General features: G+C 37.8%; 1 protein-coding gene across 1 annotated transcript; it reads right to left on the bottom strand.

Annotated features, from left to right (window-relative positions):
- LOC143210497 (hydrocephalus-inducing protein homolog) lies at window positions 1-24,836 on the bottom strand. The gene is made up of 17 exons (XM_076427388.1): window positions 24,720-24,836; window positions 24,423-24,635; window positions 20,986-21,181; window positions 20,773-20,911; window positions 17,747-17,874; window positions 17,475-17,676; window positions 16,508-16,694; window positions 16,322-16,446; window positions 14,889-14,982; window positions 14,601-14,824; window positions 14,459-14,526; window positions 10,629-10,843; window positions 10,307-10,546; window positions 8,663-8,790; window positions 8,190-8,376; window positions 6,020-6,289; window positions 1-126 (listed from the first exon to the last, which is right to left on the bottom strand). Exons 1-17 carry the CDS (start codon window positions 24,834-24,836, stop codon window positions 1-3), a joined length of 2,859 nt encoding a protein of 952 aa, XP_076283503.1.
- Between the last annotated feature and the right edge of the window lie 604 nt (window positions 24,837-25,440).

Raw genomic sequence — 25,440 nt, 5'->3', positions numbered from 1 at the left:
TTATTCGAGAGGCGTTATCCGTAAGATGCAGCTGAGAATTTTTAGTTTCTTTTTAGCCATTATTTGAGAGTCGAAGGCAGCGTCACCATGTGCCATGTATCTTACGGTGTATCCGTTAGATTTTGGCTACGGAAGTTTATCTGTGAGATTTCAATCAGATAACCAGAAAATTCTCGCAGAGACAAACGAATAAACTCTCCAAACCGAGCGCTCGAGAGATAGAGTTACAGATACATTGTCAATAAGACAAAAGACAAAAGATACAGTTTATTTTGTTTAAAACTCATTTGAATAATTTTTTATGTATATACTGTCCATCTCTGCCGAACAGGCCGCATTATTTTCGATGCGGCCGCCGGGACTACTGCGTGGAGACATGTCCAATGTGCGGCCCACCCTGGAGTAACACCCCAGTAACGAGCCGCGAGGCGGAAGGAGGCCGCAAAACAGCCCTTATCGTAGGGCTTGAAACTAGGGGTGTGCAAGGTTCCCGAAAATGTTCGGGATTCCCGTAAAATATCCGGGATTCCCGAGAATTTTCGGGATAGGAATTTTCTACAATATCATTAACATAATCATTCTCGACTAATAAGATATGTAATCTTCGACAACACAATGGCTTTCAGATTCTTGTAATTACATATTGGAAGTATGGAGAAACTTCAAAATGTCTTGAACCGCAGATATTTTCCGAGACTTTCGGGATTCCGTCCCGATCCCGCAAGAAATTCCCATCCCGACCGGGATTTCGCACACCCCTACTTGAAACGCTTATCCCGGCCACCCTCCCCCCCATCTCTCTTTCGACCGCCGCCTTACCGGACGGAGGCATACTCACCGATCGGCGTCCCCGACCGTTGCTCGATCATTTTTCTTTCTTCCTCCAGCCGGTATTGTGCAATGCGACGCGAATTATACAAATTATACAGTGGTGTATTCGGCCGAAAAACGGGAGTAAAATATTGTAGCGTTATTTATGGGCTCAGGGTCATAAAAAAGTAGGTCATTGGATTCGTCTTGACGCCAGCTACAACATTATGAAATACAAAATGTATTTTAACATTTAAAAAATCAAAATGATTTTTATTGTGTGTAGAAAAAAATGTTTTTCGAAATTTCAAATATAGAATTTTGTACACGTTTAAGTACTGTTCAACTTTTATTCGAAACATTTTGACGTCGGATTATCGGAACTCTTGAAAAGAGTACAGGGCACTCACAGATTTCATTCTGTTATCATCTAAATTAGTATTGTTATTAATATTTGAACATTACCAATCATTCTGTAAGTTTCTTTGGATTTCAAAACGAAAATCGCGACTTTCGATGCTCGTTTCTACTTAAATTAGCTATAACTCTCCAATAAGGACAAATGTGGAACCAATTCTTTTTGGAATATGATCGCAAACCTTAATCGAGTGTAATGGTACAAGAAAGAGTGCTGGAATCAGCTGGATCGTACACCAAAATCGTCAATAAAGTTTTGAAATCGAAAAAAAATTTACAGAATGATTGGTAATGTTCAAATATTAATATCAATACTAATTTAGATGATAACAGAATGAAATTTGTGAATGCTATATACACCTACCTGAACTCTGTACATCGTACTCAGAAAGCATTCCATATATCACTACTTTTCAAGAGTTCGGATAATCTGAGGACAAAATATTTCGAATAAAAGTTGAACAGTACTTAAACATGTACAAAATTCTATATTTAAAATTTCGGAAAAAATTTTTTTCTACAACAAATAAAAATCATTTTGATTTTTTGAATGGCAAAATACATTTTTTATTTCATAATGTTATAGCTGGCGTCATAACGAATCCAATGAATTACTTTTTTATCACCCTGAGCCCATAAATAACGCTACAATATTTTATTCCCGTTTTCCGGCCAAATACACGACTGTGTGCGACGTTTCTTTCCCGTTCGCGTTTACGAAAGACCCACCGATGGGCAGAGAGAGAGAGAGAGAGAGAGAGAGAGAGAGAGAGAGAGAGCAGTGTTCCGCCATAACCCTAAGTTTTCTTTCACTAGTACTCAATAAGTTTTTTCCCTTCGTTTATCAGTAAAATAAGATTAGATTAGGTTCTGTTTATTAAGTAATTTGAATTGTTGTGACGGAAGCGCCAAAAATAAAAATTCTTTTTTTTGCAACAAATACGATAGTTTCGAGGACGAACGCTTCTCGTATCGTCATCGAGTTTTCGAGTATGTTGAGGCGCACAGGGCGCCTCGTGCCGTCAGCTCGTGCCCGTATCGTGGGCATTTTGAGCGTCCATTGAGAGCGTTTCCCATATTGGTAACAATTCGGAAGTTTCCTCGGAGGAGTCGCGTTCCGGGAGAATAGTCTATTCATCGCGAATCTCGAAGTCTCGAATCCTGTGTCGCGTCGAATACCGAGGCGCGTTTGCTGAAGTCCATAAAGTGTATCCGTTATCGTACGCGTCGTAACGCACCGCGTGCGGAAGCTATCGCGCCGACCAGCTGCGCCTCACGAGATCCCGTCAGCCGGGATTGACTTATTTGTTGCACCAAGCAGCTGTACTCTCGCGGCAAAATTATAATAGACAACTGCGACCGACCATCCGCTCGCAAAAATTGTATTGGGTTGGCAAATAAGTTCGTTTGGTTTTTACATTGAAATAAATCACAAAAACTAAACGAACTTATTTGCCAACCCAATACAAAGAGCGCGGGCTCTTGGGTCGCGGCTACGTGACCGCGGAATTTGTAAAACCTTGACCTGTGGAATAAACGAACTAGAGCCCATATCGTTGTTCGTACTTGAACCCTGTGAGATTCGCCCTGCCGTGAGGGTTGTCCCCGTTATTCCCGTGTCTGAATCATCTGGTCCCTTTCGCGTCCTCGTTTCGTTCTTGGTTTCTCGAAGGTTTGACTCTCGAGCTCGGCTTCCCCGTAACCGAGAATCGTGACGCGTTTCGCGTGGCATCTTCGTGGTGCCCCGAACGGTAGTGTTGCAAAAAATCGTAGAACCTTCGAGTATCGCTTTGTCTCGAGCGGACCGCGCGTACACGGCTGTCCGCGGCCGGGCCCGGTCTCAGTCCCATATAAGCCCGAAACTGACCGTTTTCCCGAAAGTCCAATCGGACGAAAAAAGGCAACGTAATAATACATATTAGCTACAGATACTTATCGTTAATTTTTCACTGAGGAAATGTATGTCTACATGTAGACCACACATTGCAAACAAAAGTCTAACAAGTAGATTGCGGATCATTATGCAAAATAAAAATTGTCTGCACCGATTGCAAGAAATAGAAACTAAATTGAATGTTGTTTTTTCCCTTAATGATTTTGATAGAGGCGATATCACATATTGATATCTTCAATTTTTTGAATTTTATCTACTCAATTTTTCTATAAATGCATGAAGATCCGCTGTCTAATCATAACCCAGATAAAATGCGGAATACTTGTATGTTACTCACGTTTCAAGTCCCATCAATTGACCTCGATTGAGCTGCACATGTGGAGTGTTCGACCAAACAATCTGGTAAGTGTTCGTCCCGCAATTTTTTAATGTTATCGCTCGATTAGTTTTTTGATGGCTGTAGAAAATACACCGACGGTCTGGATTAGCCATTTAGAGGATTGCTAAATTTCAATATCAGTGGCACAATAAGAGTACTAAATGAGTAATAAATGAAGAAAAAATCATTCATTCGATTTTATACAGGGTGAGTCAACAAAAATTACCACCAGAAATATATCATTTATTGACTTCAGCAAAAATGTTTAAAATTCACCGTACATTTTTACATCGTGAAGAGGTCGTTGAATATGTTGTAACACAAAAAAACATACAGTACCATTTGAAAGACTCAGGGTCACCTTGATATTTTTGAAAATATAACTGGCCATAGAAAATCGGACTGTGTCTTTCTAACGAGCCCACTCGTAATGAGTTATTTCAGGTGGTAATTTTTATTGACTCACTCTGCATACAATATACATACAGTGGACCACGACCACTTATGATCGGACCAAACGACCTGACTTCTTTTGAGCAATTAGAAGAATTGATTTACCAAATGACATGCAAAAAATATTTTGAAAAAATTGCAATAGCTAAGAATTACATGAGAAAGTAAAAGAGAAAGTAAACATTTATAACTTTTTTATTAGATCCCGTAATGAAAATTTAAAATAAGCGTTTTGTAGATGTATATGTTAGTTATACACATGCTGAAAATTTAATCGAAATCGATTGACGCAGAAAAAAAACGACACGCATCGAAAGATGTAACAATTTGTGGATTTTAAGCAGAAACTGGCCAAAAGTCGCAAAAAACTATGATTTTCACCACATTTACCACGTGTAGCTCTTGGGTATGTTAATCGATTTTGATGAAATTTTCAGCATGTGTATAACGAACATAGATCTACAAAACATATACTTTAAATTTTCATTCAGGGCCCATATATAGAAGTTTTAAAAAATTCTTCTTTTTATTTTTGCATGCAACCTTGTAAATTGTAATTTTTGGAAAATCTTTTTTGCAGATCATTTAGTAAACCAACACTTCTAATTGCTTACAAAACATCAGATCGTTTAGTACAATTATAAAAAATGTTATACTGTTTTAAAGTGCATACAAATTACTACAAATACTTTCGTGGCTCACTGTATGTACTCGTTTCTAAAGGGACACTTCGATCTGTATACCCATTACGGAAATTTGTACAGCGAAATGAATTTTGTTGGTGCCACAGAAACTTTCGCTTTTCTGTTCAATTTTTACTGTAACAACATGTTGCATATTGCTATCCAATTTTCTCAAGAACTGACTGTCTTTGTTTTAACCCGCTGGTACACAGGTATGTGGGACCCATAAAGAAAACTGTTGTTTACTTAACTTCTTGAAATTACTTACGGATAGTGAAAATGGTCTCCAGACACCCTCGAAAATTATGTAACTTTTTCAAAAGTGGACCACATGACTTGAGTTTTTCCAAGAATTTACAAAAATTAGTTTATTAACCCTTCGCACTTCTTTGTCGAGTGTGACTCGACATCGGAGAAAGGAAAACGTAAATGAAACGTGTTAGCTATGAATATAGCTACATGCGCAGTTGCATGCTTCCGAATACTGCAAATTACGCCTCGTAAACGAAAAAATTGGACTTTTAGGGGCGATAGCGGCCTAGATCGATCTTTTCTTTAGCGTTTTTGACTACTGAATAACTCCATTTTTGTACTATCGAGAAATGAGAACGTGTATCCCTCTCCCTTGCAATCCTGGAAACGGGAGTCTACTCCCTTATGCCTTATGGCTTGTGCCCCCACTCTACCTTCCCCTTCTACGATTCTATTCCCCTCTTCCGTCTCGGCCCAGTCACGTGATGTGTTTTGTCTCTGTCGTGCATGTGACCGGTACTGGCAAAGGGAGGGTATCTTTTTCCCTCGATTCGTGCTCCCTCCCCTCATTTGGCGACTCTACTGTGAAGGAAGCCAGTGTGCCCAGACGGGATACGTTTTTTCCCGCATGTGCGGCGTTTTCAGCCTCGGTAAAGTACGCTTCTCGAGGAAATGTGGCATCTTGAGCGTCATACGGAATTTTAAGAAATTGATATGTTCTCCATGGAGCCTACTACATGTTTGGTTCTTTGACTTTTGCACTCCTAAGTCGTCCATTTGGACCACTGTGCGTCCCGTCAATTATACCGGTACATTCCCGCCAGTGATGCCAGAATGAGGTTGAAACTAACAACATTTCCCCCCTCCAGGCTCTCCACCTTTATCCCCTTCCACTATCCTATTCCACCGTTCAGTCCCTATCGCGCACGCTCAACGTGTCACATATTACTCTGGTCATCAGAGAGGGGGTACTTGTATTCCCCCCGATTCCTTTTCGATTACCCCTATCTGGTAACATTGATTCCCGCCGATATAGCTGCCTCAGGGCTCCGCTACATAATCGCCTCATCATAAGATATGTTACAGTTTTGGACGCGCATGCGCGAAAAAACGTATCCCGTCTGAGCACACTGAAGGAAGCAAGGGATCAGCGACTTGATACCTGAACACAAATCCTAGATCGTAGAGAGGGAAGATGTGCGGCTCAAAAACGACGCTGCACCCGACTCCAAAAGCTCTCAGCTCGACGCAGGTTGTTGAGTCACCTTCTAGATTCAGCAAGATCTTGTCGTGGAATTTTCCGACGTCGCGGAGACGCAGTTTCACGTCGACTTTCATCGATGTGTTCGGCTCCAGGTGACCACTATCTGGGTCGACATTCCAGAGCAAATTCGGCTTCTCCTACGACGGAATTAAAAATTTAAATTAGAGGTCTTCAACTTGTCTCGAAACACCGCAGGGTCATTCCATGCCGAATCGATCACTTTTTGCAGGCACCATCGCCGATTTTGTTCTAACTGAAATATGTTGTAGTCCATGCGAAATTAGGGGGGGTTTAAGTCATCATTTTGCCGGTTTCAAATTTTTTTAGAAATAGCAGGCCTTCAAAGTTTTCAATTTTTGCCCATTTCGGCGAAAACGGGCCTCACTTACGAATTTTTATCTCAAGAACGGTTTGTCCGATTGAGCTAAATTTTTTTTGTTTATTCGGAAAGGATTGGGCTATTACAAAATAATTTTTTCAACCTCGACAATCAACTTTATAATGTCGAAAAATTTAAAGAAATTCTTCTTTTGCGTTTTTTTCAATGATGGGGCGGAGTGATTTAAATTTTGAAAAAAATATGGTTACATTCCTTGAAGTTTCCCCTTTAAAATGAGCCCTTGAACAAGATGGTATCTTTAAAATTGGCGTTACAATGAGCTGGTAAAGGACGCCGTGTACCTCCGTTTCAGGTAGAGGCGAGTCGAGCGCACGGCTATTATGGTCCGTTGTCTATGTATATTGTATATCGCTGGTCTCAAGAAAATGCCAGCAGACTGTATACGATTAAGGTACACGGCGTCCTTTACCAGCTCATTGTAACGCCAATTTTAAAGATACCATCTTGTTCAAGGGCTCATTTTAAAGGGGAAACTTCAAGGAATATAACCATATTTTTTTCAAAATTTAAATCACTCCGCCCCATCATCGAAAAAAACGCAAAAGAAGAATTCGTTTAAATTTTTCGACATTATAAAGTTGATTGTCGAGGTTGAAAAAATTATTTTGTAATAGCCCAATCCTTTCCGAATAAAACAAAAAAAATTTAGCTCAATCGGACAAACCGTTCTTGAGATAAAAATTCGTAAGTGAGGCCCGTTTTCGCCGAAATGGGCAAAAATTGAAAACTTTGAAGGCCTGCCATTTCTAAAAAAATTCGAAACCGGCAAAATGATGACTTAAACCCCCCTAATTTCGCATGGACTACAACATATTTCAGTTAGAACAAAATCGGCGATGGTGCCTGCAAAAAGTGATCGATTCGGCATGGAATGACCCCGCAGTATATCATACCAGGGTGGATCTCATTTTTCAACTATGAAATTTTGAGTACGCCACACACTGGTCCACTCGCCCGATCTAGATGTTCATTTGGTTAAAAAGCAATTTTCCCAAATCGATGTTTATCGAATGCATATAGCTTCTTAAATGTTCATGACATTCGAAAACGATGAAATTAATGAGATTTATTAAAAAATTGTGATTAGAGCAAGCATTGAGAAATCAACATTTATGAATCCTATTTGTCACCGAAAAAATTACCTCTTTTCTTATTGATATCCTGGAGAATCTGTTTACTATAATCTGTAGCAAAATAAATTTTGCATCATCATGCAAAATAAAAAATGTTTGCATTGATTGCAAGACACAGGAGACAAATAACAAATTCATTCTTTCTTTTAATTATCTTATTAAGGTGAAACTAATACACTGGTGGCCATAAATCTTTTTAATACCTCCACTGTTTTAAATTGTACGTACCCATTTTTGTCATAAATGCATAAAATCCGCAGTCTAATAATGTGTCATCTTTTTCACCCCAATATTCTGCATCATATAATACTACAAATGGTTGCAGCTTTAGATACCATTAATGATAATAATGTAAAAACATTAGTAGTTAATTTAAATAATGTAAATGAGTAATGAATAAACAAATCAATGAAGTTTATCATTGATTTCTTCTCAAACGAATTACGTTTCTGTTGTACCGCGACAGTTGACCGTGTTTAACAAAGTTTTCGGAAAATATTTTACCATGGACACCTTAAACTGCGCTGGTATCGGCGAATTGTTGATCACCAAGAAGTTCGTTGGCGTGTCCTCGAGGACAGAAACTTCGCCGAGGTTCAAGACAGTCGGTTCTGTGGAAACGAGGGCTCCTTGCCCAATATAATTAATGGTGCAAGCCACTTCAGGAGACTCTTTGCCCAGTGTCAACATACTAAAGACAAAGAAACAGTATTATGAAATGTTGTAATCGTTAAGGGGCCCCTGGACGATTAATAATATTGTCAATGTATGTTGACAACAATATTGAAGCTCCCGAATTAACAATGAATTAATTGACAATGCGGTTGAACCCCTGCTAAACGGTCAATATGCTCTTTCAATGTGCCTCGTCAATATTGATAGGCGATTGACAATATTATTGATCGTCTAGGGGCTCCTTTAGATATACAAATTAAATTCGTGGCTCTTTCTCAACGAGTTTGTTGATCATTATTTACTAAATGTTCACTGCCTGCTCGCCCACCACTGTCGCAATGATGGTCACACTAATAGTTTTCGTTTGACCGGCTTTGACGAGACCTTGGTTCGTCGACAGGGAATAGATCGTTGGATGATAGTCCGAAACCTGTGCAAGAAGATGGAACGATGATCATCGGTCATACAGGATTCTGTAAGCCCTTGAATTGCATTAGGACAGTGACCATTTTAAGGACTATCGTGGAAATTGCAAGACATTTAACTGACGCACAGTGGGCCAGGAGCTTGCTTGTTGTGGCCAAACTTATTGTAAGGTTATTCCAAGGTTTAACCCTTTGCACTCGGAGCTATTCTACAGTAAAGTTGCGATTTGCTTCCCATCGCGCCGCGCCGGTTCCGAGCAGGGAGAGACATCGTGTAGGGACACTATTTTTTTATGACTGCGCCGATCGCGCCGAAAGTAGAAAGGATGCCGGTCGTAGAAAAGGACAGCATGTAAACACGGATCGCGTTGTCCTTCGTTGTAAATATAGTTACTAAATACAGTTGAAGTTATATCATGTTCAGTGTGATTTTAATCAGAAAAATGCTACAAATATATTGGTGAAAGTCCCATAAAAAAATAATGAAAAATAAAGAAGTTTTGTAATTGAATTAGTAGTGGTTCACACCGATATACCCGACTCGAGACCAGATTACGCGACATGTGTATACTCTGTGCTCGGCGACCGATGTAACTCTAGCTTCGTGGCCCCTGTGTCGCGTCGTAGCCCCACAGTGGAATCGGTAGGCAAGGAAGAGTGATTGTGGAGACCCTCAGTGATAGAGATAGCGACTTTACTGTAATATGGAAACCGAATTATATGTGTATTATGAAGTAAAGAATATGTTAACATTTTTAAAAAATTGTGGTGGCCTTCACTTTTTATAAGAAATTTTTTTTCTTTAAATTTTTTATATTGACATTTGTAGAAAAGTGAATACTGTTAAACTTTTGTTGGAAACTTTTTTTTTATCGGATCATTAAAAATTGAAAAATTGTGGCTCTTAATGGTTCGGAAATAAACTGTAGCCAAAATTAAAAATCGGATTTGCGAGTTTCAAACGGTTGTCAGTTTAGAGGGAAAAAATTATTTCAATGTATTAAACTTGAAAAATTGACATTTGGCCACAAAAAGCAGGTTCCTGGCCCACTGTGTCACGTATAAGACAAGAACAGGTGTGGGAGAGAGCCAAAGATATGTGAGCACTGGAGTAGCGGGTATGCAGTGCTCACATTCTTTGGCCAGTAAGGGATGGACCGGGTCTCTATTTTGAGTCCTGGACTGTTTGGTTTTTTTAGAGGGGATGATGGTGCGTAAATGCATTTTTTCGACGCGTACGGTACGCGTCGGCGTTAGTGGGAAGAGTGGGGGAATAGAGTAACCTAGAATATGGTAACCCTGGTATAGAGTCGCCAGATGAGGGGAATTTACTCGAATCTAGACCCTCTCTCTGCCAGTACCGAATTAGTAATGTGACATTCCGACAAAAGCACGACAGAGACGGAATGCGTCACGAAACCGGGGCGTGGCGGAAGCGTGGAGACAAGCGTCGTAGAAGGGGAAGGTAGAGTGGAGACACAAGTTTTAATCTAGCGAGATCTCGACGATTCTCGCAGTTACCAGTTGCGACTGCAAGTAGAAAAATCCATCGTAATCAGACTCGTTCACCACGGTAAACGTTTTGGTGCAGGGATGATTGAGGAAGCAGAAATCAGTGATGATCTCTCTCGGATCGATCGAAAGGGCGGCCACGACGCCGCGGAACTTGATCAGCAACGCTAGAGCATCCGAGTCCGTGTCCCACAAGTCAACCTCCATCTTTGTCTCACCCTCTCGGACGATGTTGGCGGTGTAAATGATCTGTGAGTCGTATGATGATCGACAGCGGAGCTGCTTTAGAAGTCGCGCGGATGATTGATCGTCGCGCGGGATCAAGGCTTACTTTCAGTTTGCAGAACCCGTTGGCAGAGATCACCCCTGCCTTCGGGGTGACGAAGAACTCCCGAGGATTTGATGGGAAACTAGGCTTTGTATGAGCCTTGGCAAACTCCTCTTGAGTCAACGGTGTCTGGTGTCCATCGTTCAACATTCTCAGACTGAACGAGACGGGGACCAGCGACAAATTGTGCAGGTACACCTCTTGTTTGTTGCTGAAACCTTCAACAATTCGACGAAACGCTTTGTTCTACTTGCGCATCACCAATAAAGATTTATATTATCCGTACAGACATGGAACGGTTCCGTTTCTCCATTCCTTTATTTTCTTTGTTTCTTTGTTCATTCTTCACGAGAATGTTAGACAGCCGAACCGTGGTCGATGTGTTTGCACTGTATAAACCAGTGTTTCCCAACCTTTTCTGTGCTATGCCCCAAGCATTTCTAAAATTCTTATGCTTCCTATGTAACATATACATAATTTTTAATATTTAAAAATTGAATTGTTCACTGAAGAAATTAAAATGATAGGTTTTAGGAAGAAATATCTAGGAAATTGTGCGGCGTGGGGCGTGGGCCCCACGTTGGGAAACACTGATATAAACACTTAGTAACTTAACGCGGTAGACCCGTTTCCAGGATTGCAAGGGTGCGGGATTCGCGTTCTAATTTCCCGATAATACAAAAATGGGGGTTTTCAGTAGTCAAAAACTAAAAAGAAGCTAGATAAACAATCGCTCTAGGGCGCTGTCGCCCTAGTAGCTATGAAAATAACTACATGCGCAGTTTAATGCTTCCGAATAATGCAAATTACGCTGCCGAACAATGCAAATTACATTTAAAAATATTAAGTGCAAACATTAATTTGGTGTTATTAAAATTATAAGGGAATTTTACAATTTGTGCGAGAGATTGTTCTTAGAAAAATATTGGATACATATTTTCTTCCATTCACCACAGAGCGCCCACATTGCAGGGGTGAAAACAACCCTCGAAGTTGGAGGTTAAAAACACGTTATTTTAGATATTTCGGAGACTATGAGCGTGTAGAACGATTTCCGAATGATACGCAATTTCGAAAAATAAATAGGTAGATTAACCCTTTGCACTCTTTTGTCGAGTGTGACTCGACATTAAAGACAGAAAAATGTAAATAAAACGGGTTTTCGTATGTACTTGGTTCTTCCTTTATTTATATAATAGTCTTATTTTTCAGTTAAAATCAAATATGATTCCTCCAAATATAAATTACAACAAAGCTTGAGAACTATATTTAATATAATTAGTGAACAAAATTGTTTAAAATAAGTAGAAGTCGAGGAACTGTCCTTTAAAGTAAATTTCAAATAAAACACTTAAATAGCAGGGAGTTGTTGGAAAGAAAATTGAAAAATAATTCGGAGTGTGTAAAGGGCTCAAAATTATAACAGTGGCCTATTTTTCTTTTGATCTCTAATTAAGTTCGTAAAAATTGCCAAATATTTGGAACTCTATAACCGGAGGCTTAAGGGTTCAACAAAAATTCGAAGTGCAAAGGGTTGATGAAGCTACATCATTATTAGTGATGGGCGTGATATCAGTTTTTCTCATGAGTTTTAAGCAGTGTTGTGCAAAAATTGTATTTAAATACATTGTTTTTAAATTGTATTTAAATACAAATTTCGAATAACGAATAAAAGATACAAAATTTGTATTCGTTATTCAAAGGTTCGAATACAAAAGTATCTTTTATTCGACTTTTATTTAAATAATCTTGTATTCGCCGAGAATGTATTCGATGAATAATAGTTACAAATTGTATTCGAAGTGGATGTATTCGAAGCTTTGAATACAATTTGTAACTATTATATTATTCATCGAATACATTTTCGGCGAATACAAAATTATTTAAATAAAAGTCGAATGAAAGATACTTTTTTATTCGAATCTTCGGATAACGAATAAAAGTTATGTATCTTTTATTCCAATCGGTATTTAAATAATTTTAATGGTTGGTTAATGGTTTATTCGTTACTCCATATCGTAGTACAGAGATGGCGTTGTAGAGCCGAGGCGAGAAGTGTTTAAATACTGCCCAACTCTGGTTTTAAGCAATTTGATACTCAAGTAATTGTTTGGAACTATCACAAGCTTAAGTGCTTGGTATTGACATTTGATACGAGTATTGCTAAAATGAACACTGGCTGGTATTGGTATCATAAGGAGGATTTTTTGCATAAGATTGTAACCCGTGATGTGAAGTGAGTTTCGTACAAGCCTGAGCATAGAAAATCGTGCATAGAAAGTAATAAAAATCGATACTGAAATCCAATATTCATGCCTGTACGTCACTGCTCACTTGGTGGAATACCAAGGATGCCGTTTATCATGAGCTTTAGTTTAGAGTATTGGCAATGTCACCTCATCCGTTCAAGCAATGAAGTAGAGTGGAAAAACTAGATTTACCGGCTGCGGAAATGAACAAGTGATCCCGCGGAGTACGAGAGCGTTCAGCTAACTGTACCGAAAAGAAGAGGGAACATTATTTATTATTTAGCTAGCTATTCAGGATGCTCCGATTCCTAAATGTAAAAAATTGTAACATAAAAATATTCTAGAAACTAGCTGATAGCACTGTCCAACACCAAATACGTTCCACAATTACTGTTGGGTGGTTCTCATAGAGTTTTTTGCGCTGATTCCGAATATGTCCTTAATTTTTCTCTTAGACGCACAGTTTTTGAAAAACATGACTTTACAAAAACATATTTTTCATCTTTACACAAATATTATGATGTTATTATAAAAGATATTGAATCTAGATGCACGGTAGTGCACCAGCCAAGTTCTCGCACTACATACCTCTTTTTACACGAAACAACGTTTTGTTAGCCGTTTTTAGAGGCTTCTAACTCTAACTCCAAGTTTGAATAATTTAGCCCTCCATGTAACTCTTTAAAAATTAAATAGCGTTCTTTTAAACTAATTTTTACAAACGCTTCCTTCAGTATTGCAAGAGGTATTTCTAAGCTAACGAACTTGGCCGTATTTTGTTTGATCTCACAACTTTTTACGGCTCCTGTAGGAACTTGGCTCCTGTTTACAGGATGTTTTTGTTGGGTTGTTCTTTACAGCAAGAGAATCTGTAGACTTTCCCGAATACAATCCAATATTAATACATTATGAATGTTTAAACGTGTTTAAACAATCGTTAAAGACGGAGAGACGTCACTTTTGCGCCAATTTTTGAGGATATTTTGCAATTTATCTCAGAAAATAAGGGTCCAGCGGAAAATCGAACTGTACGCCGCGAGATAGAGCAGACTTTTATCTTGAGGAACCCCCTTTCAAGTTTGCATGGTCGACGTTTTTTTCGAACCAGAAAGCAAAATATCTTCGCCCGACATAAGTTACCGCCAGTGGCACTCACCAATAGAACAGGCGTTCCACGGGATACGGCGCGGTTTAAACATGTTTAAACAATCATAATGTATTAATATTGGATATCACTGTATTCGGAAAAGTCTACAGAATCTTTTCGTCACAAACAATCGCTGATCGTATCAAAGCACGTGTTGGAAGCACTTGCTCGAAAGCTGACAATAGACTAAACATGACAGACATGTTTGCCAACACAACAAAGAAAAAATGGAGTGAATCGGACTGATACAACCCGCGAAATTACAAAATTCCCGTTAATTTTTTAAACACACCTCGTATTGTCCGGATTTTAAAAGGAAATGTCCGGGGTTTTTAATAGTTTTTATGCCGTCCTGTGTTCGCTATTTTATAAATGACAAACCTACGCAGAACGAATTGTTTGCACGTAATATTTCTTCCTAATATTTCTGAACATACCCAGGGGCGTCTCATCAAAGTACAGGATTTCCTTGTCGAAGCGCAGGTTCGGGACCACGATGCAGCCCCTGCAAGAAGCAAGATACAGCGAGTCCTCTGCGCTCGATCAATCTGTTTACGTGTTCCAGGCGAAACGACTCACTTGATATGCAGGCTGTGCACCTCGAGGCTCTCCTTAACAATAAAATCCAACCTTTCAACGAAGTCGCCCTTGCGGTTCGACGAGAATCTTACGTTGAATGATTTGTGCTTGTCCGGCTTCACGAAGAGACAGGTCGGCGTGACTTCGATCATGCCGCCAAAATCGGTCGGCTTCGGCTTGTAGATCAGTGTACCGGGAATGTGACCCTTATTCGCCACCACCACCTACGTATATTTCAATTCTGTGTTACGGTTTCGAGTTATCGTTTACTATTTAGCTCTGCAATACCTCGAAATTGTGCGCCGAACACAAGTATACGTTGCACATGTCGATCGTGAGCACGTTCAGGCGAAAGTATGGTCCTTTGCCGGTTCCACATAGACTGTCGTGACAACATTGAAATTTTTATTACATTCACAAAAATACATTGGTTAAGGGGGTATTCTAGTCTAGACCATTGAAAAAATTGATTTTTTATCTTTTGCATTTTCTGAAGGTAGACAGGATCTTTTTGAACACGAGGAAGGACCATTGTGTGGATCTGGGTGCAGAGTTGGGCAAAAATTTAATCAACGATTGACGACTAAATTTCTACTTCAATCGTTAATCGCAATTAACGATTAAACACTTATTAATCGTTAATTGCGGTCAACGATTAAATTTCTATCATTGTAATCGTCAATCAGATAATTGATTAATGATCAACTGCTGAAATTTCGAAATGAAATACGGAATCAAAACTGTATGAATACTGGAAAAAATGTAAACTGAGTTTAGGTGTATTGTCATTTGGTCTATAATACAAACTCTATTTACGTGTTTTTATGTTTTTTTTTCGATGATTTCTTTTTTTAATCAACGATTGACGATTAACTTCATCCATCGATTGAATCAATCGTCGATTTTTCGATGATTTCTTCTTTTGTTGGAATTTATAAATTGACAAAAATAATCTACTCTTATTTAGTAGGCACATTCAGTTTGTTTGACTCTCGAACATCTATACAAATGAACATTGTATCAATTCTGTCTGCGCCATGGAACCCCCAACTCTTGCTTGTTTCTTAGATCGACTTCTGTTATTTTCTGGAGCGATCCTCGCGTCTGTCGTTTTTGTCAAATAGTAAAGACGTGCCTCACAACGTGCCTTCATATATATTATATGTATAGAATAAATTCTATTTCACATATAATCGTGAGTGGTCACACATATTCCAATAGACTTCATCAATCGATTGAACCAATCGTCGATTTTTCGATGATTTCTTTTTTTAATCGTACACATTAATCAATTAATCATGATTAAAATTTTAATCGATTAATGCCCAACTCTGATCGGAGCTTGGGAATGCTAGGGTTAAGTTGTCCAGGTCTAGAGTTGCCAGATGGGGGAATTTACTCGAATCGAGGGGAAAAGTTACCCTCTCTCTACAATTACCGAATTAGTCATGTGACATTCCGACAAAAGCGCAACAGAGGCGGAATGCGGGACTAGCGTCGTAGAGGAGGAACGTAGAGTGGGGACACAAGTCTTAATCTGGCGACGTTGGGGCCGAGTATTAATTAAGATATGCACTGTTAGCGTTAGTATGAAACGCTTTTACGAAAATTAGTAGTTGTCTGTTTGTAATAGAATAAACTCCTCCATTTCCATATGGTACAATCTTGGAAACGCACGTTCCCCAACACTAATTCTAGGAAAGCTGTAATAAATGTCCAACCTCAGTGGAATTCTAGTTTCACGGCCAGTTACTTCCAAGTAGGCAATATTACTAATTTCACCGACTTCCAAGGCGCGGAACAGCACCGTAATTTCTGTCGACGACTGTGGCCAAATCTCGCCCTCCTAAGAACAGCGTCGTGTTACGTTGCCCCAGTGAACTTGTTCCCAAATGATCAAAACATACCTCGGGCGAAAGCATGAAGAATATATTATTGTACGAGAAGGTTTCCTTTTTCAGCGACTCGATCTCGTCGGTGTAAATCCGCTGATACACCATCTGATGAATATCAGGCAGGCAGACATTGTAATGAACTAGATTGACGGATCGGACGAGCTCCGACTCGTACACCAGATGAAACAATTTCCTGTACCTGCGAGAAATGAAATTTTTCAGTTTTTCACGCGAACTCGTAGGTTTTCCAGTTTTCTTGGCCGCTCTTTTCCTTGCGTAACCATAATTTTTGCCTTTTCCTATGTTATCCAGTAGATTTGGACGAGAAAATGCGAGAAATCCAAGTTTCGATCCTGGAGGATTAATGGTTCAAAAGTTATGAGTGTTTAACGTTGAGCGATTAACAGTGTTTTTAACACTTCGCGCGCCGCTTACCGAGTGAAGGCGACAGGTGGCAGCACAAGCACGCGGTAATGGCGATAATTAACACATTACTGACTGCTGATTATTGCATAATTTTGAAAAATCTATGGTACACGGCTAAACACTTTTTAATGGAAGCTTCAATAGCAAGAGCAATTTTCATTGTGAAATAACAAGTTACCCTCAATAACGTAGTTTCATTTAAGTTCGTAATGTAAAAGAAAATTCCTATGCTTTCTTTTGGAACAGCACAATCATTGCAAATCCTATTAATAGATCAGCGCGTGCTTATAGTGTCACCTAGCGGCTCCATTCGGTAAGTGGCGCGCGACCGTCACTACACACAATATGGCGGCGCTAACCTGACAAAAACACTAAAAATTGCTCAACTTTAAACACTTATAACTATTGAACCATTGATTCTCCAGGATCGAAACTTGGATTTCTCGCATCTTTTCGTCCAAATCTAAAAGATAACGTAGGAAACAGGCAAAAATTTATAGGAGAAAGGCAAAAATTTCTTGTTACGCAAGGAAAAGTTTACCCCTTTTCTCACTCTGCGCGCTGCTGCTCGTCAGCGTCCAGATCCTTGAGCAACATCCACTTGAATTTGACGATATGATCGCTGCCGTTGTGGATCGTCAGTGTCTTGCTCCTTGACAGGCCTAAATAAGTCTCCTCGATTCGGACAGAACCTCTGTTAATGCGAATAGGCGAATTTTCCGCGGTGCAACAGACATCAATATCCAGCCTCTCCCCTAACGAATATAAAAAGTAAATTGGATTAGAGGTCTTTGATTACGGCAGTCGTTTATGGAGACCAGAAACCTGTTTCGTATTCCAGACACAGCCTCCCTTCGAAGTCGCCGGCTTTCCTCGACAAGAAGTGAACGGTGAACTGCAAAGTCTCCTCTTCCTCCAACCTGCCCTTCGACGGCTCGATCCCGAAACATGTACTGAAAATTAATGTCGAGTCAACGCAGAGCAGCGAACAAATCTTCTATAACTAATCAGTTAGTTCATTCTGCTCTGGTATTTCTTTCTTTAAGAAGGGAACCTTGTGCAAGATGAAATTTTTCAGCACTTTATTTGTTTAGATCGATAGGAAATTTCCTCAGGGATACGATAATAAAAGTTAGAAAGTGATCAGAGATGTTCTTGTACGTTATTTTCAAAATAAAGTGAACGCTCGTCGGACGCTTGGTCCTTCGGTCCCTTATTTAATCTAACTGTGTTAAAACATTAAAACGTCTACTAATGTACAGAGGAAGATCTGTTCTATGGCCCTGGAATCGCAGATTAGCAAAAAACCGCAGTAAGTTAAAATGAATTACGATTTTTTCACGATTTTTTTTCTGTTACTCGAACTTTAAACGCATTTTTCTCGAAAAGCAACATTTCGCATGCCGTGCAACGTACCTCAAAAACTGATTACTCGATCTTTATGAAACTTAGTATACAGTAGCGGACAAAAGTTTAAGACCGCTCTAAAGAAGACTTATTGCCGAAAATCGTGAAAATCTGCAATTTTTAACATCTTTAAACGTTTGTAGCTCATTGCAACGTCGACCGATTTTGACGAAATATTCAATGACATTCAATTGACACAGATCTACAAAACGTATTTTTTACATTTTCAATATAGGCCCAAATAAAAAAGTTAAAAATTCAACTTTTATTTTTTTTCAACAATGCCGATCAATTGCAAATTCTGAAAAAATTTCTTTTCACATCCTTTAGTAAACTAATTGCTCTAGCTTCCCAAAAAAGTTCAAATCGTATAGTACAATATTAAAAAAGTTATCGTCTTCTATAGAGCGGTCTTAAACTTTTGTCCCCTACTGTATGTATATATTCTATAAATAATTGGCCTCGGCATGACGAGCTTTGATTTTTTAATTTTTTATTTAAAATATTGTTATTAACAGAATGTTCATAACAGAAAATCCGTTTTTTTTCAACACTGCCATTTTTGCAATTTTCCAAATTTTAATAAAAAATGGACGTCATGCTCAGTGTTTTTCCATAAACTAAACATTTTGATTTTTTTGTTTCTCATCATTTTTGTGCATTTACAGAATGCCATTTTCAAGCCGCCATTGCAACATTATTATCAACAATTAAAATTTATAAAGAATATATTTTTTTACATTTCTTACGGATGAGACGAACAGGTGTTCAATATCATCTCTGGCAGGAACCGTCCTAGATAAACGAACAGAGCCACCCTAGATAAATCTACATACAGTCGGGGACAAAAAGAAGTGGACAGGTAGTGGAAATAGGTAAAAATGAAGTTTAGTCGAATTAACATGACTGTTATAAACTTAAGTTTTATTTATTATATATCCTTATAGTGTATAGATTATTTAACGAATAATTGAAGTTCATATTTACATCTTTGTGTAAACACGCCGCGCCATAACGAAAATGTCAGCCATTTATCAGGAGACAAAAATGAGTGGACACTTGGTTATAATGTTATTGTAAGGTAAGAAATGTATACAAATACTAGGCACAGATCACGCTTACATGTAGTGATGTCCATCAATCTTATTAGTACCAATTTAGGCTTCGTGCAAATAAGAACATTCATATAATAATTGCAGAATGCAAGAAACGAAAGAAATTTCATATCAAATTCGCCATTTAATTGTATCGGACTGCTGTAAGAAATTAAGTTACCGTGTAATAGCTTGGAAGTACAACGTATCTAAAAGTGCAGTAGGAAAAATTTATAAAAAGTATCTAGTGCATACGACCGTGAAAAATTTAAGAGGTCGTGGATGCAAACGCTGTACCACCATACAAGAAGACCGTCGAATTTTTCGTAGAAGTCGAAAAGATCAAACGATTGCAGCAAGAAGTATTGTAGAAATAGTGGAATTAAATGTTTCAACAAAAACAATAAAACGAAGACTGCGCGAAGCTGGTTTAAGATGCTGCAACGCTAGACGTAAGCCACATATTAATAAAAAAAAATATGAGAAAACGTTTAGCGTTTGCAAAAAAATATGTGAATATGCCACTAGTATTCTGGAAAAATATAATTTGGAGCGACGAAAGTAAATTTGAGTTGCGACAATTAAAAAAGAAACACAAAGTCTGGAGAAAACAACATGAAACGTATAAAAGACCATTTATTACATCCACAGTTAAATTTGGCGGTGGATCATTAATGGTGTGGGGGTGCTTCTCGCAAAACGGAATTGGTACGTTAGTACAAATTGACGGCATTATGAATGCAGATAAGTATATTAATATACTGAATGAAAATTTAGAAGAAGCAGTGGTAAAAATGTGTTGCGACGACGAATTTGTCTTTCAACAAGACAATGACCCTAAGCACACTGCTAAGAAAACTAAACCATTTTTTAAGGATTCCAATATCAACACCGTGCATCCTAGTTTAGGTAATATCTTCTTTCAATTCTTTCTATTCTAAATGCAATCCATTCGCGACAATTACACAATTGTAATATGAATTCTTATCGTCAAAATATATTTGTGTTTTTTGATAATTAACGCAAGTTCGTTAAACCCATAATTATTGTCCAATATCCTAATCAAGTAATTGAACGTCCCCACACGATACAATCTTACCGCTCGGATTGTATAAGTTAAATTATACTATAGTTACGAGGCTTACTAATTATCCTAGCGACTCCCTGATTTCGCATCAGGTTCGTTCGCGACATTCCATTTGTCCAAACAGAGATTTATCCAACCTAGTGGCTCCCCAATTTCGCATTGGGTTCGTCCACGAAAACTATACTATCCTAGCGGCTCCCCAATTTCGCATCAGGTTCGTCTGTGCTCTTATCCAATCAAAAAAAAAAACAATTTTTGCCCACCTGTCGCTGTAAATAGTAAAAACAGTCGGCGCATGTCCCACGTTGCGCACAAAAATGGCCTTCGAGGACATGATCTTCACCGGTGTGGTTGGTAGCTCGATTCGATCGGGGAAGTCCAAGATTCCTCTCGGACCAATCGCTAAATTACAAGAATCCCGTTATTGCATCTAGTTGAAACTGTTGAAACCATGAAGAAACAGATTTTCCACTTGCCTATGATCGGCACAACAATTTCGCCGACGTTCGTCGCGAACGTCAATCGGTACTGGTAATCCATCTTGTTCTCGGGAATGAATTTCAAATTATATGTATTCGAGAGACCCGGCGCAACCATCATCGAGAACGATCCTCGATTTTCAATGGAGAAGAATGGATTCATTTCGCAGCAAGTCTTTAGGTACTGCGATACCTGTACTTCCGTAATTTAAGGTTTTTTTTGTAAAATTATTCCGCAGCACTGCCGAGTTAATAAAAGCATAGAAAAGTAACACTTTATTAAGTCGATCATTCAAAAAACGTATAATTGATAGTTAACAAGCTGTATGTCTCTAGAAAATAGATGGAGAATTGTGTAAATGTTGAAGTACTAGAAAAGTGTGAGATTAGCATTCAATCCAAAAATCATTTGAACGATCAAATTACGAATGATTTAGTAAATGTTACGTTTAGGGGAGACAGCTCGAACGACCTCGACCTTGATATATGCATGTTGTGAAGGTCAACATTCTAAACAACTTTTCTCTATATATATTTACCACTACCAGTCGTTCGGACTTACTTTCCGAGATAATTGCAAAAAACTTTCGTTAAATTCAGGTTACAAGTACACTGAGAAAAAAAAGTAGTTACTTCAATAACACGCGTGTTATTGTAATTTTTTTACTTCGATGAATATGAATGTATTCTTTTCAATAGTATGAAATTTAGAAGCAAATCGTGATGTATTTGAATTGTCTATCAAGAAATGATTGAAAATATTATTCGATTCAATACCGTACATTATTATTCGTAATATTTCTCTTTTTCCTTCAATCAGATATGTTGTTAAAAAAATTTGAGAAATGTATTGATTTATACTGGAATTGGTTTGGAGCCATATCTTATTTTTTCGAAAACATTGATGTCAAGCTATTCGCTTATATGATTGGCGGAAATGAGTTTTGCTATTGAAATTCAATAGTATTAAATATTAAAATAAGTTCATATGATATTGGCACTATTCAATAGTACATCTTATTGAATCAACATATATTTTTTTTCTTTCGACAGGATTTTTTTCTGAGTGTACACTTTATTCCCTTACAAGCTGTCACTGAACAGTAATTAATAGAAAGCGGATCTTCATGCAAAATAAGAATTGTCTTCATAAATTGTACAACATAGGAGCCAAATAGAAATATAATTTTTTCTCTAATGATATTAATTAGCTGAAACAAGTACATTGATATTTTTAAATCCTTTCAATCTGTCCACTGCTTTAAATTGCACATACTCGTTTTTGCCATAAATGCATAAAATCGCGCAGTCTACTCATCACAGATTACAATCGCGCCTACAACTTTGTCAGTAAGGTGGAGAATGACATTAAAATAGTAAAAAAATGTTGTCGGTAAGATAGGGACTGACATTGAAATTGTAAAAAATATTTTTTCGAATCGCCAAAAATCCTTCTGACAATCATCATTTTAGGCAAAAAGGAACCTATTTCCAAAATATCATCCAATTCTGAGAATGGTCGGAATCGGAAATACAGCCAATGAATTAAAGACAAAATTTATAAACATTCTATCTCTAATAGTACACATAACTGTGAATTTGTTCTGAATTGTAGACTGTAAGATTGATTTTTAAAAAATTTCTAATGTAAGACATAAAATTTATGATTTTATATCGACATTATCAGACGACCACGTTTATATTATTATAGTAGTTACGTCTTATTATGGATATTACTGTGTATTTTTTCGGATTTTTCGGATTAGACAAACATATAGAAAAAAATTGGAAATTTAAAAAAATCCGCGAGGATATACATTTTTCACAGAAGTTTTAGAGATAACAGTCTCATAATAATACAGTTGTAAGATAATGTCGAAAGGTTATAAGTAAACTGCGGATGTTTATGAAATTGCAATTTTTGTAGACGAACTCAACGAACGAAATCAAAGAAACTTATTTTCCGTGGTAGTATGCCTTTTTAGCTCTGAAATAAAATCGTACTACATTCTGTCGTATTTTATATCCTAGCATTTTTGGAAAATTTTGGAAAACCATAATTGCATGAAGATCCGCAGTCTAGTTATAAGCTTAATTTATGAAGATTTTTCGGATTGGGCAAACATACAGAAAAAAATTGAAAATTTCCAAAAATCCGCGTGAATGTACATTCTTCATAGAAGTTTTAGAGATTCCAGTCTCATAATAATTCAGTTATAAGATACTATCAAAAGCAATTTTTTTCAAATTTGTTTTCAGAGTGCATCGTAGTTGATACAATCAAAAATCGGTTTTTGCGAGTTTTTCCTTTTCTCCGCGTGTATTATAAAATATTAAACACTTTATTTTCCTTTATTTACTTATATTTTCTTTATTTACTCATTGACCTATATTTTACTTTACTTTGTATTCCGAGAAGCAATTTTTTGTAATGAAAAACTCAGTTCAACCCTTAGCACTCGAGTGGCGACTCAGAGTCACCACTAAAACTTGTACCCTTATTCAAAATATTGTTTACATTATTAAATATATTGGGATCTAATCAATTACTAAACATTTAAGTATTGCATGATCTAGTATATCTATTTCATATCCATAAAATGAAAAAAGTCACGTACAATGGAATTATTCTAGTTCGGAAGAAATGTTTAATTTCCCAGTTAAAATAACTCCGAGTGCAAGAGGTTATCGTGGTATATTGGAGCACGCGTTAAATTCAAATTGTCAACTTATTGTGTTGATAACACTGTCCAACAAATTTCAACTTTTTAAAAGTATTTCGATTCCCACTATGCGATTCTTATAGAGTTTTCCGCGCTGATTCCGAATCTGGTTTTAATTTTTTTCCTATACGTCCAGTTTTTGAGAAAATGGAGTTTAAAAAAAAGACATATTTTTCAACTTTAAACAAATATTGCGATGTTATTATAAAAGATATTGAATTGTTCTTTACAGCAGAAGATTCTGTAGACTTTGCCGAATACAGTGATATCCAATATTAATACATTATGATTGTTTAAACATGTTTAAACAATGATTAAAGACGGAGATGCACCACTTTTGCACCAATTTTTGCGGATATTTTCGAATTTATCTCAAAAAAATAAGGGTCCAGCGAAAAATTGAACTATACCACGCGAAAGAGCAGACTTTTATCTTGAGAAACCCCCTGTGAAGTTTGCATGGTCGACGTTTTCTTCGAACCAGAAAGCAAAATATCTTCGCCCGACATGAGTTGTCACAATATCTTTTATAATAACATCGCAATATTTGTTTAAAGTTGAAAAATATGTCTTTTTTTTAAACTCCATTTTCTCAAAAACTGGACGTATAGGAAAAAAATTAAAACCAGATTCGGAATCAGCGCGGAAAACTCTACAAGAATCGCATAGTGGGAATCGAAATACTTTTTGGCTGTTGGACAGTGTAATTACCTGCGACACGTTGCGAACAGTGACCTTCACATTGAACACCTCCCCGGAATTGAATCGTTGGAAAATGACGATGCTGGGCGTGACATCGAAGTTGCAGTCGTAGGTTTTCGAGTAGAGGGACAAGTCGGGTTTGTACCTCGATTTTAGAATAAATTCTATCCTTTCTTCCGACGTCATTAGCATTTGCTTCACGAACTCGGACGGACGGGCGCACTGTGAAACATTAAAAGCCTCTACTTTCTATTCCTCGCAAACTTGCCAGAGATTTAGCGGCGGCGAGAAGCTTTCGAAACCAACCCCTTTCTCTTCTCCATCGATCCTCTTCCGCGGCTGTGCCAACAAACACTGTATAATGTCTAATACGTTGAACGGTTTCGTGAGGCATCTTATTCGATCCAGTTTCTCCTCGGTCATCTTAATCGCGTGATATTTGAACAGCTTTTAACTCGATCGTAAACACATCGAGCACTTAGCCGAAGAACGCTATAACATAGTGAACATGTCCTATCGTCGCGTCAATCTTCATGTATTTCGATCTTCGATCTCCTTTGTTAAAAAGAGAAAACGAATTATAGTTGTTTCTCGATCGTTACGTATGGTGGCAGCACAGTAGTGTCCCGCACTAGGGTGGATCTTATTTTGTTCCATGAATACCCTCGGATTGTAACTAGAAAATAACTAGAATCTTACTAGATTTTTGGTCGAAACATGGGTTCGCGCGCCTCGACTTTTTGTCCTTATTTGAGCTTATTTTGGGCTGGGTGAGGACTCATTCTGTAGAGGAAGGTTAAATACAGGTCGCTCTTCTCATGATTTAACGAGATTATGTTTATATCTAATAATATGAGTGCCCAAAGTAAAGACAAAATCGAGAAAAATAACCGCAGATTTCAACGTATTTTTCTGTCTCAAAGAAACTTTTTTGACTGATATGATGAGAAGAGCGACTCGTGATGAACCTTCCTCTATCAAATGGACCTTTGTGCAGCTCAAAATATGCTCGTACAAGGACATTAAG

This window comes from Lasioglossum baleicum, chromosome 7 (assembly GCF_051020765.1).
Source record: "Lasioglossum baleicum chromosome 7, iyLasBale1, whole genome shotgun sequence".
Classification (NCBI taxonomy): domain Eukaryota; kingdom Metazoa; phylum Arthropoda; class Insecta; order Hymenoptera; family Halictidae; genus Lasioglossum; species Lasioglossum baleicum.
This window is presented reverse-complemented; position numbering and strand designations above follow the sequence as displayed.